At 41.9% G+C, this 13,898-nt stretch overlaps 2 protein-coding genes across 3 annotated transcripts; one reads left to right on the top strand and one right to left on the bottom strand.

The window, feature by feature from the left end:
* The first annotated feature begins 350 nt into the window (after window positions 1–350).
* LOC108033098 (serine hydroxymethyltransferase) lies at window positions 351–6,505 on the top strand. Its single transcript, XM_017107339.3, has 4 exons — window positions 351–560; window positions 657–888; window positions 3,588–3,787; window positions 5,175–6,505. The coding sequence occupies exons 2-4, from the start codon at window positions 667–669 to the stop codon at window positions 6,379–6,381; spliced, it is 1,629 nt and encodes a 542-aa protein (XP_016962828.1). The 5' UTR covers window positions 351–560; window positions 657–666; the 3' UTR covers window positions 6,382–6,505.
* Window positions 6,492–13,798, bottom strand: LOC108033180 (modifier of mdg4). 2 transcript variants are annotated; one of them, XM_017107538.3, is made up of 5 exons: window positions 13,112–13,798; window positions 11,219–11,858; window positions 10,919–11,155; window positions 10,711–10,860; window positions 6,492–8,237 (listed from the first exon to the last, which is right to left on the bottom strand). In XM_017107538.3, the coding sequence occupies exons 1-5, from the start codon at window positions 13,379–13,381 to the stop codon at window positions 7,879–7,881; spliced, it is 1,656 nt and encodes a 551-aa protein (XP_016963027.1). In that variant the 5' UTR covers window positions 13,382–13,798; the 3' UTR covers window positions 6,492–7,878. The 2 variants fall into 2 exon arrangements, with proteins under 2 accessions (XP_016963027.1, XP_016962951.1); XM_017107462.3 differs by lacking the exon at window positions 6,492–8,237 and adding an exon at window positions 8,327–10,247 and having other exon boundaries at window positions 13,112–13,797.
* Between the last annotated feature and the right edge of the window lie 100 nt (window positions 13,799–13,898).

The following is a 13,898-nucleotide window of genomic DNA, read 5'->3' as shown; positions in this document are numbered from 1 at the left end:
TGTGATGATGCTTAATACTACCGACGGCCTTAATAAAAAACTGTGAACAGGTTTACATAGCGTTTTGATCTCTTTAAAATTTTGATAACAAACATATCCCCAGCCTGGTTAGCTTTGCTTCATATATCTCTATTATTTCACAAAAGTAAAAAATGATCTACATGTTTCTAGGCAAATTTAAAAACCATAAACTATAAATAGCTAAATATGGAATGGTGTTATTATGAACTAAAGAGCTGCCGTAATGGTTCACCACAATTTTAAGTATGGCCTTGCCAGACTGCCCTGAAAGCTCCCAAGAGAAGCGGTCCCACCGCCCGAACAGCTGATACACTTGGACGTAAACAAGTCGTTACGCGTGTTTCGATATTTGTGTTCTGGAATTGTGGAATTTCGGATGCTGGCCAAGAGATAACGACCCGGGGCAGTGGCACTCTTGGGCGGCCTTATCACGGGGCTGCGGGTCAGGGGTTATCAGCGCCGCTTATCAGCCGAGTCGCTCTCAAGCCAGCGGCGCGACGCTTGTTTTTTCCCGGCAGTTCCGATTCGAACGCAGCCGTGTGAGTGCTACACAGAGGAGGAAAAAACAAAAATAAATAATTAAAAATTATATAAAAACCTGAGGAATATCCCAAACCCATCCTTAAATCCCGCAGATCCCCAGACATGCAGCAGGCCCGCTCTACACTGCCCCAAAAGCTTCGGTTCTGCTTTAGTCGGGACCTGAACACCAAAGCTGGCCAGCGGGCTAACTTCGCCTCCAGAAAGCTGAGCGGAGCTTTAACTCGCGGCCCCTCCGAGAACCAGACGCCATCGCCATCGCCATCGCCATCGGCACTTCTTCCCTCGATCAGACGATATTCGGACTGCAAACGGAGCACTTTCAAGGTGGGTGAGCTATCGAGATCCTAGAGAATAAGCCCTAAATCGCGGTTAATTGGCCAATTAAGGGGTGTACGGAGAGTGCTCTCTGTAGGGATCGGTGCCCACAAGATGGTTCGGTTCTATATGGCGGTTTGTTTACGCGTTGGCCTGCCATGTGCTTCGGTTCCCCCAAACCATGTGTTTTCTTCGGAAGTGCTACCCTTACGTGGAGTATCATAATCCATGGAACTAGTTTGTGGAGTAAACATTAGCCCCTGAAGATAGGTTTCAAACACTATATAAGGCTGTGAAACGTTGTTTATTAACCATGCATATTATAGTATTACATCTCATACCTCTTGGGGGTCTTCAGATCTATTATCTTTTATAGAGATCGATAGGTTTTTTTTAAGGTTGCAGCCAAGTCAAATTTCCTCAGTTCAAGGGCTTATAAAAATATTTTGATTATAATAGGCATGTGGTATTATACTATCTATCTATCTATTATTCTATCTATCTATTACAATAATACTAGTTTCTTGAAAAAATAATATTTAATCAATTTTTTTTAGTTCGAGAGTTTATCATAATATTACTATAGTTGTGGTTATCTATTATATGAATATATTAATATATATATACATAGTTTCTCAAAGAAATTAAAATTTGATAAAATTTCATGATTTTTTTCAAAATATTTTTATTATAATAGGGGCGTTGTATCACTATGAAGTTCCTGAGTTCTATTTATTTATTATAATAACAAAAAGTTTCATAAAAAAGATTACAATCTCATCAAATTTTTCTAGTTTTGGGGCTTATCCTAATATTTTTATTATTATTTCAAGGGGCTTGAGATCTATTATAAAGATAAATTAATTATAAAAAAATACTAAAATTTTGTCAATTTTTTTTTAGTTTTGGGGATTGTTATATTTGTATTGTAATAGAAATATTATATTATTTTATTAGTTATTCAATGGATTTTTTCAAGACACAAATTTTATATATGTAGGTAGGGTATTAAAAGCTTCGCTTCGCCAGGCCTAAATATTTTTGATTAATTTTTTTGTTCAGCCTGAAACTTGTTTGAGCCTACTCGAATTTCGTGGGTTTTTGGCCCTATCGAAAGCTGTTTTTGTTCTTCTCTTAAGCACTTGTTTACCGAATAAAACTGACATCGCTAGAAAACATCTGGCAATGGCCTTTAAATCGAATTTCCACCGCAAAAAGCAGAGTTTGTGGGTAGATATAGATAAATTCACATGTAGGTACAGATAAGTAAACGTACAAATATTTTGCATTTTTGAACTTGACTCGTGAACGCAAATTGGCATTCAATTTAGGGAAAATACCAGCTTACTTTAAAGCAAATGTTTTGTTTATCTAATTTTTTTTCTATAGTGAATGTTAATAATTATAAAAAGTACTCAATTAAAAACTGTAGTATACATCATGACTTTTTTTTCTTTTAATTCTAAAGCTAAATTTCTAAAAATTTTTGGATAATTTGCATCTCTGTTGAAATATGATCTTATTTATTTATTTTACAAATTAAAGCTAGTAAATATATTATTAAATTAATATTAATCTTATGAAAATAATGTGTTTTTTGGTTTTGTTAACCTTTTTAGGAAAGAAAAGTTGACTTACGTGTGGTTAATAATTATTCAAATTAGTTTATTCGGTAAACTTGTTTTCCATTTAACTTGTTAACCTATGACTCTCTTCTAGGCCTTTAAAGTAAGTTAAAAAATTGAGATTAAGTTATATTTGAATTTTTGTTTAAGATCAGCTAACTTGTGCTTCTAAAAAAACATCTTTTTAAAAATCTTTATAAAAATAATTTGGAATCGAACTTAAATTTTTCTGTACACTTCCATGTAAAAAAAATTATTCAAAACTTAAATTAAAAAAAAAATTATATAAAGCTAAATATATTTAAATGCTTTAAATCCCTACGCAAAAAAATAATGAATAATTAAATTTAGGTAATCATTTACTTAAATATTTTTAAAATATTTTGGTGAAAGAAAAAAATTTCTCATTTTTGAACTCTTATTTTGCATCTATGAATCAAATTAGTGTATTTTTCGACTTTTCATTTACCTCCGTACTTCTCCGAGCCCATTTCGCCTATATGTTTCCCGATCTTTCCGAAGTGCGTCAGCTCCGGAGGGGGCCCGCAGTGTCCTTATCGCCCGGGGGACTCGAACCCGTGACCCCGACGGGCAGACAGGCAGATGCAGGAGATAGGCGGGCCGCAAATAGCTTCGCCTCCGTCCGTGGGGGGTCGCATTTGCAAATCTTGGGGATTGGTGGCCCAAAATGATGTGCCTCCGGGTGATATAACCTGGTTTTTCGACCAATCTAATCGAGAAGGTGGCCCACCTCGAGTGGTTGCCATGGTGCATCCACCGGAGGCTAATCTCCGCCTGGCGATAGCTGCGCCCGCCGCCTTATCACCAGAATTTTTCCAATGCTATTTGAACCCATTGAACCCATGTTTGTTTGTGATTTTTCGCCATGCCCGCGGGAACATAAATATTTTTGTTGTTTCGAAATGGAAACATGGGTGCGGATAGCTGACCAGGCAGGGATCGATTTTCCGCAGCCAGCACAAATCCAGCGATCGTCTGGGCAAACGCATCGTTTGGCACTCCGGACCCCATATACTATATACGTACTTTTACTAACCTGTGCAATCCCGCGACCCAAAACAGGACATGGCCGATCAGAAGTTGCTGCAAACCCCGCTGGAGCAGGGCGATCCCGAGCTGGCCGAGCTGATCAAGAAGGAGAAGGAGCGCCAGCGCGAGGGCCTCGAGATGATCGCCAGCGAGAACTTCACCTCGGTGGCGGTGCTGGAGAGCCTGAGCTCCTGCCTGACCAACAAGTACTCCGAGGGATATCCCGGCAAGCGGTGAGTGGAATCGTGTTATAGGATATAGGGTTGGTAGGGAGGGATCCATCGGGTGGGTAAAAATCTTTATAAAGGGGTCGAAACAGTATTATACTGTTTTTAAAGTAAAGTTATTATAGATAGAAGATTTTTAGTTATTCCTGTACTCTATCAAAAATATTTATATCACATAACATGGATGGAATTGGATCAATGTTGATACATTCCCCATACCATAAGAGTTAGACTTATTTTACTCTTAGTCTTATTAAAATCACATTTTATGTATATAATTCCTATATAATATATACTTATACTATATAGCTAGGATAGTTCTTTAGTTATTCCCATGGTCTCATTCTGGATTATTATGATGATCTTCATATTCCCTAAACCATAAGAGATCTCCTCGAATTATTTTCCTCCTAACCTATTCTAAACCCCAATTTATCATAGGTAAAACATTCTTACTTATTCCTATACATTATTATAAAAATGTATATAACTTGGATGGAATATTTAAAGAATGATATCTTAGAATTATTTACCTCTTAATCTAATAAAAACTAAATAATCATCAATAAAATATTTTCAGTTATTTGCTGTACCTTATCTTAAATATTTATATCATATATAACTAGGATGGAATATTGTTGGGATGATCTTTATTTTCCCAAACCATAAGAGATCCTTTTTGAAAGAATCAACTTTTAATGCTTAGTTGCTCAGTTCTGTTATTGATATGATATGATATAATATGATATATGATATAATTGAAATTAGATCAAGTGATCCTTGTTTGTTTTATAGATAGTATATAAAATAATGTTATCTATGATATGATATATGATATAAATGATATGATATATGATATTATTAATCTGATATTATATATGATATTATTAAAATAAGATCCTAACCTATTGGAACCTTAAATGAAATCAGGCGAGGATAGTAGTGAAAAATAAACCAATGATATATTTCCTGATCATATGATATTAAAATAACACCTTTGCTCATTAGAACCTAAAGTGATCCTCGCTTAATTATGGTTAGTACACATATTATTGATATGGTACAATATGATAGATGATATTATTATATGAAAGGATATGATATATGATATTATTGATATATGATATTATTAAAACAAAATGTTAACCCACTAAAACCTCAAGCGATATCAAGCGAGGATAATAATAGATTTTACAAATCAACTAATGATATTTTTCCTACTATATGATATAATGATAAGATCTTTGCCCACAGAACCCAAAGTTATCCTCGCTTATAATGGCATTTTCTACAGATAGTGTAACATATCTTATTAATTTCCACTTTATAATAGAATCTTGCCCAAAACCCCTAGTGATCCCTGACTAATCCTTGTTCTATCTCCCACTCCCAGGTACTACGGCGGCAACGAGTTCATCGACCGCGTGGAGCTGCTCGCCCAGAAGCGGGGCCGCGAGCTGTTCAACCTGGCCGAGGACAAGTGGGGCGTGAATGTGCAGCCCTACTCCGGCTCGCCGGCCAACCTGGCCGTCTACACGGGCGTGTGCCGTCCCCACGACCGGATCATGGGCCTGGACCTGCCCGACGGCGGCCACCTGACCCACGGCTTCTTCACGCCCACCAAGAAGATCTCGGCCACGTCGATCTTCTTCGAGAGCATGCCGTACAAGGTGAACCCGGAGACGGGCATCATCGACTACGACAAGCTGGCGGAGGCGGCCAAGACCTTCCGGCCGCAGATCATCATTGCCGGCATCTCGTGCTACTCCCGGCTGCTGGACTACGCCCGCTTCCGCCAGATCTGCGATGACGTGGGCGCCTACCTGATGGCCGACATGGCCCATGTGGCGGGCATAGTGGCCGCCGGCCTGATTCCCTCGCCCTTCGAGTACGCCGACATCGTGACCACCACCACGCACAAGACGCTGCGTGGTCCGCGCGCCGGCGTGATCTTCTTCCGCAAGGGAGTGCGCAGCACCAAGGCGAACGGCGAGAAGGTGCTGTACGATCTGGAGGAGCGCATCAACCAGGCGGTGTTCCCCTCGCTCCAGGGTGGCCCGCACAACAATGCCGTGGGCGGCATAGCCACCGCCTTCAGGCAGGCCAAGACGCCCGAGTTCAAGGCCTACCAGACGCAGGTGCTCAAGAACGCCAAGGTGCTGTGCGACGGCCTCATCGCGCGGGGCTACCAGGTGGCCACCGGCGGCACCGATGTCCACTTGGTGCTGGTGGATGTGCGCAAGGCGGGTCTGACGGGCGCCAAGGCCGAGTACATCCTGGAGGAGGTGGGCATTGCGTGCAACAAGAACACGGTGCCGGGCGACAAGTCCGCCCTGAATCCCTCGGGCATCCGCCTGGGCACTCCTGCGCTGACCACCCGTGGTCTGGCCGACAAGGACATCGAGCAGGTGGTGGCCTTCATCGATGCGGCGCTGAAAGTGGGCGCCCAGGCGGCCAAGTCGGCCAGCAGTCCCAAGCTGGCCGACTACCACAAGGAGCTGGCCGAGAACGCGGCCATCCAGGGCCAGGTGGCCGAGATCCGCAAGAACGTGGCCCAGTTCAGCAGGCAGTTCCCGCTGCCCGGCCTGGAGAAGCTGTAGGCTCCGACGCTTTTTGCTCCTTTTTTTTTGCAACACCCTCGAAAACGGACACTATCGCTTTCCACAAAACGCAGGTGGAATTAGTAGTTAAGTCATTAAACGCATTTCAATTCACATACCATAAGTTTGGGCTTTTATTGGGGGCTGGGATCTCCTATATGAACGTATGTACATGGACTAATGGGTAGCATTAACAAGGAAATAAGTCAGTCGAAGGGATATTAATTGCTTACAAAATTAGGTTTAACATTTGTAGGATTTACAAAAAGCCCATATATACTTTTTTATCAGTTTTAGGCCCTTAAAATATACATTTGGATTGGAAAGTTTCATTTTTGAAAGTATAGTTAAGACAAGGTCAGTCGAAAATCATATGAATTGCTTTTAAAGATTATGTTTAAAAATTTCTAGGGTTTAGAAACATTGTTCCTTTTTCATAAGCTTTTTAAAAATTGTTTCGGTTTGAAAAGTATAATTTTTAAAAAAGTTAAGATATTAAAGTTAAAATATTGCTTCTTAAGTTAAGTTTTTACATTCGTGGGGTTTACAAGCAGGTCTTCCTCATAAGTAAGATTAAATTGAAAAGATTAATTTTTTTAAACAAGTAAAAGACCTAAAAAATCAAACAAAATGCTTCTAAAATTAAATTTTAACATTTCTGGAGTTAACGAACAAGCTATACATATTTCATTTTAAGTATTAAGACATTTAAAAAATACTATTTTGTAAAAATTCTATTTTTGATAAAAGATCAAAACATTTAAGAACTAAAAAACAGCAGCTCCATGAAATTTACAAGGTTTTAAGCAAAAAACGTTTTAAAATTGACATGAAAAATATAAATTAACTGAGTATTATCAACAAAAAAATATTTCCCAAGCAAGACTACAAAATTTGTTAGGCAAAAAGCATTTTTCTAGATAAAATATATTAGCATCCTTAACTTCAAAAAAGAACTGAGCATGGCGACAAACAAAATAATATATAACTTCCCTTTGAACAAAAATTAAAAACTAGGGTTTCTGTTCTTAAATAAAAACTTATTAAGAGTACACGTTAGCCATATTTTAAATTCAGATTTGTATAACTTGTTGTTACCCAAACGTAAAAGCTACAATTAAGAAACAACTTTTATGATACAAGAGGAAACCGTATACTATATGATATGAAACAATAATAGTATATTATTTCCTAGAGTTTCTGTTCTCAAATACAAACTTTTTCAATTTATACAAGTCAGCCCTAGTATTTGAAACAAATGTTTTGATTACCAAAAGTAATTGCTCTAATAAGAAAACAAGTTTGATGCCACAAGTACGAAACCATATAAGCAAATCAATATAATATATTATTTCCTAGGGTTTCTGTTCTCAAATAAGAAATTATTTGAAGTTTACAAGTTGTTATATTTTGTTGTTAGCCAAAAGTAATTGCTCTAATAAGGAAGCAAGGTAGAAAACCATACGATTCTAATTCTAGTGAATGGCGCACTGCGAATCAGTGATCGGCGTACTCGACCTTGCTGAATCCCTTCGAGGAGCAGCCCATCTCGCGGTGGAAGCGCGAGTTGTGCGTGGACAGGGACCACTTGGTCTTGAAGCTCTTGATGCAGATGAAGCACTCGTGCTCCTTGTCCTGGATCTCCGAGTGCCTGGAGGCAATGTGTCGCCGCAGGGCGCTCACCGACTTGAGGTGTCTGTTGCAGAAGTTGCAGATGAGTGGCGGGAGGCCAGTGTCCTGGGCGTTTTCCTCATCGCTTCCAGCTGTCGTTGTCGCAGGTGCAGGTGCAATGCGTCTGCTTTCGCCAGCTTCTGGTGCACTGCTGGCCTCAGAGCCCGGCTCCTGTTTCACGGCAGCTGCAAGGGAAAATAGTTCTTGATTAGAAAAGTGTACTAACAAAGTTAGGAACCCCTTTACAATCACAACCAGTAAGAACTAAGTTAACTTTTAAATGGTTTACATGTAATTCTTTTATTTTTCGCTCTCTCCATCTCTTTCTCGCTCTCTGTAGCTGTCTCTTTCTTTTCTAGCAAAACGAATTGAATCGAGTAATTTAGTTTCATTTCGTTGATGTGCATGAATCAATCCACACACACACGGCTTAGAGCTAGTGTTTTTGGGTTTGGAATTGGAATCTCCGGCCTATGTGCTGCCCAAAAGCCCGGAAAACCGATCAGTTAGCCCCTTGCGGCCGCAGTCCCATCCATTGTCTCGTTGGCAAGTGGCAAAATGGGCCGAAAATAGTGGTTGGGTGGGTTCGTGTGGGACTTTCCTTATTTTCCCTGGGACCACGGCCTGGGGTTTAGACTGCTGCAGGCCCAACGCCGGGCTTTTAGAGATATAACATTAACTAGAGGTGTATACATAGATCAATATGCGGATCGATAAGTAATACGTATGAGTTTGCTCTTCATTTAACTAGATTATCTTTAGTATGTATCCGTGTTTGTGATTTTGAGTTCTTGTCTTAGAGAGGATTTCTACAGGTTTTTCTTATATTTTTTTCCTTTTTTTTGTCTTTTGTTTTTTGTTTTTCTTTTTTGTTTGTTACTTAACTTGTTTTGGAAAATACTTTCAACTAAACCTAGCGTACGCGCTATGACTTCCGTTTTCACTTGGCTCGTGTGGGCTACTCAACTAAGTTATACCAAAGAACTAAACTAGGGACAGGGGGCTCTTAAACTAAACTAAAACTAATTTAGCTAATTTACATTCAACGGCCAACGCTCTAATGCTGAACACAGATGGTCAAAAGAGCGCGCTGGGCTATACGTTAATTATCGTATCGTAAATTTGTACACAAGGGGTATTTTAGTTCGTTTTTTGGTGAGCAAAGTACAGAGCTTTGGGGGGGATTAGGGATCGCTAAACATGTTTTTGGTGTCTAAAAGTAGGTTAAGTCGCCTAGCTCTATGTACAAAACTGAGTAATATCAGAGTTTTAAGTAAGAAATAATACATTTCGGGGCTTTACAGCTGCTTAGGCTGTTTAAGAGCTTGGATATAGTTAAATAGGGCTTCTACAAACAACTTTATCTGTTCCTTCTTTAAATTCTATCACTCTGTCTGAGCTGTTAAGCACCCAGTGGGCCTTCAAATCTCCAAAGATTCCTGTGTTTCGTGTGTGTTTATATACATAATGACGGTGTCAATGGGGTTTCCAAGGGCTTGCACTTTGCCATCTACACAATAATAATGGAGAAGTGTCTAAAGCAAGTTGTGGACTAAAATACAAGTGGTACATGTACGCATTACGTGGACACACGACATGGCTTGGTCAACGACGGGATCACCAGCTCCACTCACCGACTGACCGACTGACCGACTGACTGACTGACTGACTTGACTTACAGGCTACCGTGAGGGGGCTATATAACTACGCATAGGGGCTAAACATCGAGGGCTAAGTGTACGCTAAGTGTAACGCTCCGTACTCCTAACTGCTTTGCATGTGAGTTGACAATTTTGGCTAGTTTGGGGGGCCTTTTGCTGGGTACTGGGGGAGGGTAGGGAATTGGCTGGCTGGCTGGTTGGTTGGTTGGTTGGCTTCTCGCCAAGCTGGACGTAATTAACTATATCTCTCGGCCGCCTTCATCAAATATCCTATCGACGCCGCTCCGGATCCTGCTCGCCGCTGGCTGAGGCCGATCAGCACGCATCAGTTCTCCGTCTTGATGGCCACCTTCTGCTCGTGCGAGATGCGTATGTGCTCGCGCAGGCTGTACTTGTTCTTGAAATTCTTATTGCACAGATCGCACTTGCGCGGCGGCTGTGGGGTGTGTTGGGTGCGAATATGTCTCCAAAGATTAACCGTGGTTATAACCATTTTGCAAAACTGACATTCCGTCCACTTATTATTGGGCGAATCTAAAAATATACAGAAAATACGTACAATCAATATGGCAGTCTCTAGCGAACGATCGATTGTTGCTCTCTAAGTTGATCTTCTTTTGTTTTTTTTGGAGACATATTCGACAACCACAACAACTAATATGTATGGAAATAAATATAAAACATTTAACAAATGCAAATTAAACGACTAAATCAAAATGCAGCCCGAGTTCAACGCTAACCACAACCATTTCAAGCCATTAACTTAACTTAAGGTACGAAGAAATCAAAATGGGCAAACTAGGAACTTATAAAATACTTAAAAACTATTATAGCTAGCAAATAAAACATAAATAAACACAGGAAACTAAAAATAAATCATATATAAAACAATTCAATAAAGAAAATATTAGATTTCTTGCTTTTCAGGGCATTTCTTAGCTGCTTCTTAGGGATCTTCTTAATAAACCCTCTGGAAATCCCTAGCTTTCACACTCACCGTTTGTCCCGCTGGCCTTGCTGTCCGATTTGACCGGCGTCACAGACACCGTAGTCGAGGGGCCACTTCCTGCTCCGCCGCCACCCGTGTCCTCCATCACCTGGCCGGAGTTCGCACCCGCCGCCCCTCCCGCATTGGTCAACAATCGGGCTAAAATGGAGCAATACAGTAAATAACTTTTTCCCTCTAATCCAGCTCCAATACTCACTCATCTCAATGGCAATCTCGGCGTTGTCCGCGTCCGCCTGGTACTTCTCCTCCATTTCGGACTCGGTGAGTATCTCGTACTCGGAGGAGTACTGGGCCACATTCTGGGCCGCCGCATTGGTGGCGTCCTGCGACGTTTGCGGCGTGGCTCCATCCGACAGGCGGTCATCCACCTCGCCCACAATGTAGTCGGGTATGTCCATCTTGACGGCGCCGCGCAGGAAAGTCATCTCGGCAGCTGAGGAGAGGCAACAAAAGGTGTTTACTGGGATATCCTAAAGTAGATACTCTCCGCACTTACTTTTCACCATGGTCTGCTCATCCTTGACGGCATAGTCAACGGTTTCGGTGGTGTAGATGTTGTCATCGTCGTCGGAGAAGGTGATCTTGCGCTTCTTCACCGAACTGGCCGCCGGCAGGGCCACCGCATTCGTGATGGTCAGGTGTTGCGTCTGCACCGGCGTTGTCTGTTGCTGCTGGGATTGCTGCTGCTGCTGTTGTTGCTGCTGCTGCTGTTGCTGCTGCTGGGGGGGCGGTGCAGATTGCACTTGGATGTGCTGGATCTGGGTGGTTTGTACATGGTGATGCTGCTGCTGCTGTTGCTGCTGGACTTGCAGCTGCTGGGCGGCTGCCGCGGCGGCTGCCACCACCTGCGATTGCACCTGGCTGGCGGTGGTGGCCTGCAGCAGCGTGGCCGTGGGTATTTCGATGGTCTGCGTGGCCGTCTGCGCCTGGGCCACGTTGGCCACCTGCTGCTGCTGCTGCTCGTTGACCGCGCGAATGGTGCTGGGTATGGTCTTGATCAGCTTGTGCTCGCTGATCAGCGGCGCCACCGGCATCTGCGGCTTCTCCTTCTCCTCGGCGGTGAGCCCCTGGACGGCCAGCAGCTCGGCGGTCTGCAGGAAGGACTGCAGCGCCTCCTGCTGCACATTGACTTCGCCCTGAAGGGAAGAGGTGAATAGATTAGCAAAGTCGGAAGAAAGAGAGACATGGAGAGAAGCGATCTGTGGCTGGGGATTGACTATAAGTTCTACGTTTATAGCTTTCCTTAAGGTTTACTAACATTTTTAAAGGTATATCTAACAGACTTTTGACCTCTCGGTGTACTTTGGGTTCACATTACATTTAAACAGGTTCCCCCTTTTGGGATTTCTAAAGGGTAAGGCTTATAAAAGTATAATTTATAAAAAAAAAATTTCGAATCGAATTTCTTAACATTAAAAAATCGGAAATAGCATTGTGTTTCTAAAGATTCTCGAATTATCTTGAATTTTAAAAAGAAAATCACATAAAACAAGAATATTTAAATACAGGATGCCTAACGTCTTCACTTGTAAATAGGCCTACCTTTTTTGGGGTTTCTTTAAGCCACAAATCATTATAAATTCAACCATAAACTAATTACCCAGTGAAATATCTTAAAACTATATGAAATTCATAATAAAAAACATAGATTTTTTAAAAAATCGTTACCTTAATTTAAAAAATTAAAAAATATATTAAAATGACAATTTCTAATGGAAGTTCTATCATTTTAAAGAAAATAAAAATATTTTCTAAGAATATAATCGTACTTTTGTCGAAATTCAAAAGGATCCATTATAATTGGAAGACTATATTCAAAAGTTGCCTGGCATAACTTGATTTTTCTAGTATAAAACACCATGAAACTCGACAGTATTTTGCATTATATAGTTTTAAGTGATCCTAATCGAAATCTACACACTATTCACATATTATATGGTATGAATGGCATATTTTATAATAATATTAAGACTGTAATTAATAGTTGCCTGGAAACTTGGCTTTTCTTATATAAACCGCCATGAAACTCGACAGGATGATGTATTATATATTTTTAAGTGATCCTAATCGAAATCTCTAAACTATTCACATATTTTATCATAAAAAGTAGACTATAACATGACTTTTCCTAAAGAGAACACTAAAAAACTCGTCAAGATGTTGTATTGCACGTTTCCTAGTTCCGATCTCTAGAGGATTGAGGTATTTGATGGTATCTCTAGCATGTTTCCATCATAATCTGAGGACCATAACTAAGAGTTGCCTCTCTTAACTTGGCTTTGCCTAAAAAGAACACAACGAAACTGGACAGCAAGATGGATTCTAATGTTCCCGGTGCAAATCTCTAGAGGATCGCAGGACTAAATGGGTGGATGGACCCTTGACCCACCTGGTACATGAACTCGATGATCGAGTTGAGATCCTCAAACTTGATGAACTTAAAGATAATGACTGGGTGCGGATGGGGGTTCTCCTTGAAGATCTCCTTGAAGTACGACGAGCAGGACGAGAGCACCACCTTGTGGGCCTTGATCCGGCGCCCGTCCACGCAGAGGCTGACGTCGACGAAGTCGTCGTTCAGCCGGTGGTTGTCCAGGGAGTAGGTGAGGTGGCGCAGGTAGTTGTTCCACCGCAGCGAGTACTGCTGGGTGGTGGCCATCGCGGCGTCCTCCTCGGGTCCGCCTCCTGTCCCTCCTCCTGTCCCTCCTCCTGCCCCTCTTCCTCTTCCTCTGCCGCCTCCGCCTCCGCGCGCTCCGCCTCTTTCCAGTCCAATCCAATTAGCGGTGGTTCCCGGGAAGGGGCCGCTGCCCGCCTTGGAAGCGCCCTGACAACAAAAAGTGGCGAATATGGAACTCCTCCTCCGGCTCTGCTGGCCCTTCCAACGCGAGTTGGCGATGTGCGGGTCCCTTCCAGCGGTGCCCGATCGCCTGCCAAAGTCCGCTCGCTCACTGCCTGTTCTGTCCGCTTGCAGGGCGTTTGTTTACGCCACTCGGTGCACACACAAATACGGATATTTTTATATTCTATGCCAAACAAAAATATTATACGCCGCCATTTTGTTTTTTGCCAATTTCGGAGCAACCCTGCGTGCGCTGCCACTGCCGTGGGGCTGCCACTCGGCCCGCCAGGTGGCGGGCGTGCAGTGCTGCCAGATGGGCAGAGCAAAGGGCGGGAAG

Source organism: Drosophila biarmipes, chromosome X (genome assembly GCF_025231255.1).
Source record: "Drosophila biarmipes strain raj3 chromosome X, RU_DBia_V1.1, whole genome shotgun sequence".
NCBI lineage: Eukaryota > Metazoa > Arthropoda > Insecta > Diptera > Drosophilidae > Drosophila > Drosophila biarmipes.
Note: the sequence above shows the minus strand (reverse complement) of the source record. Positions and strands in the feature narration are given on the sequence as shown.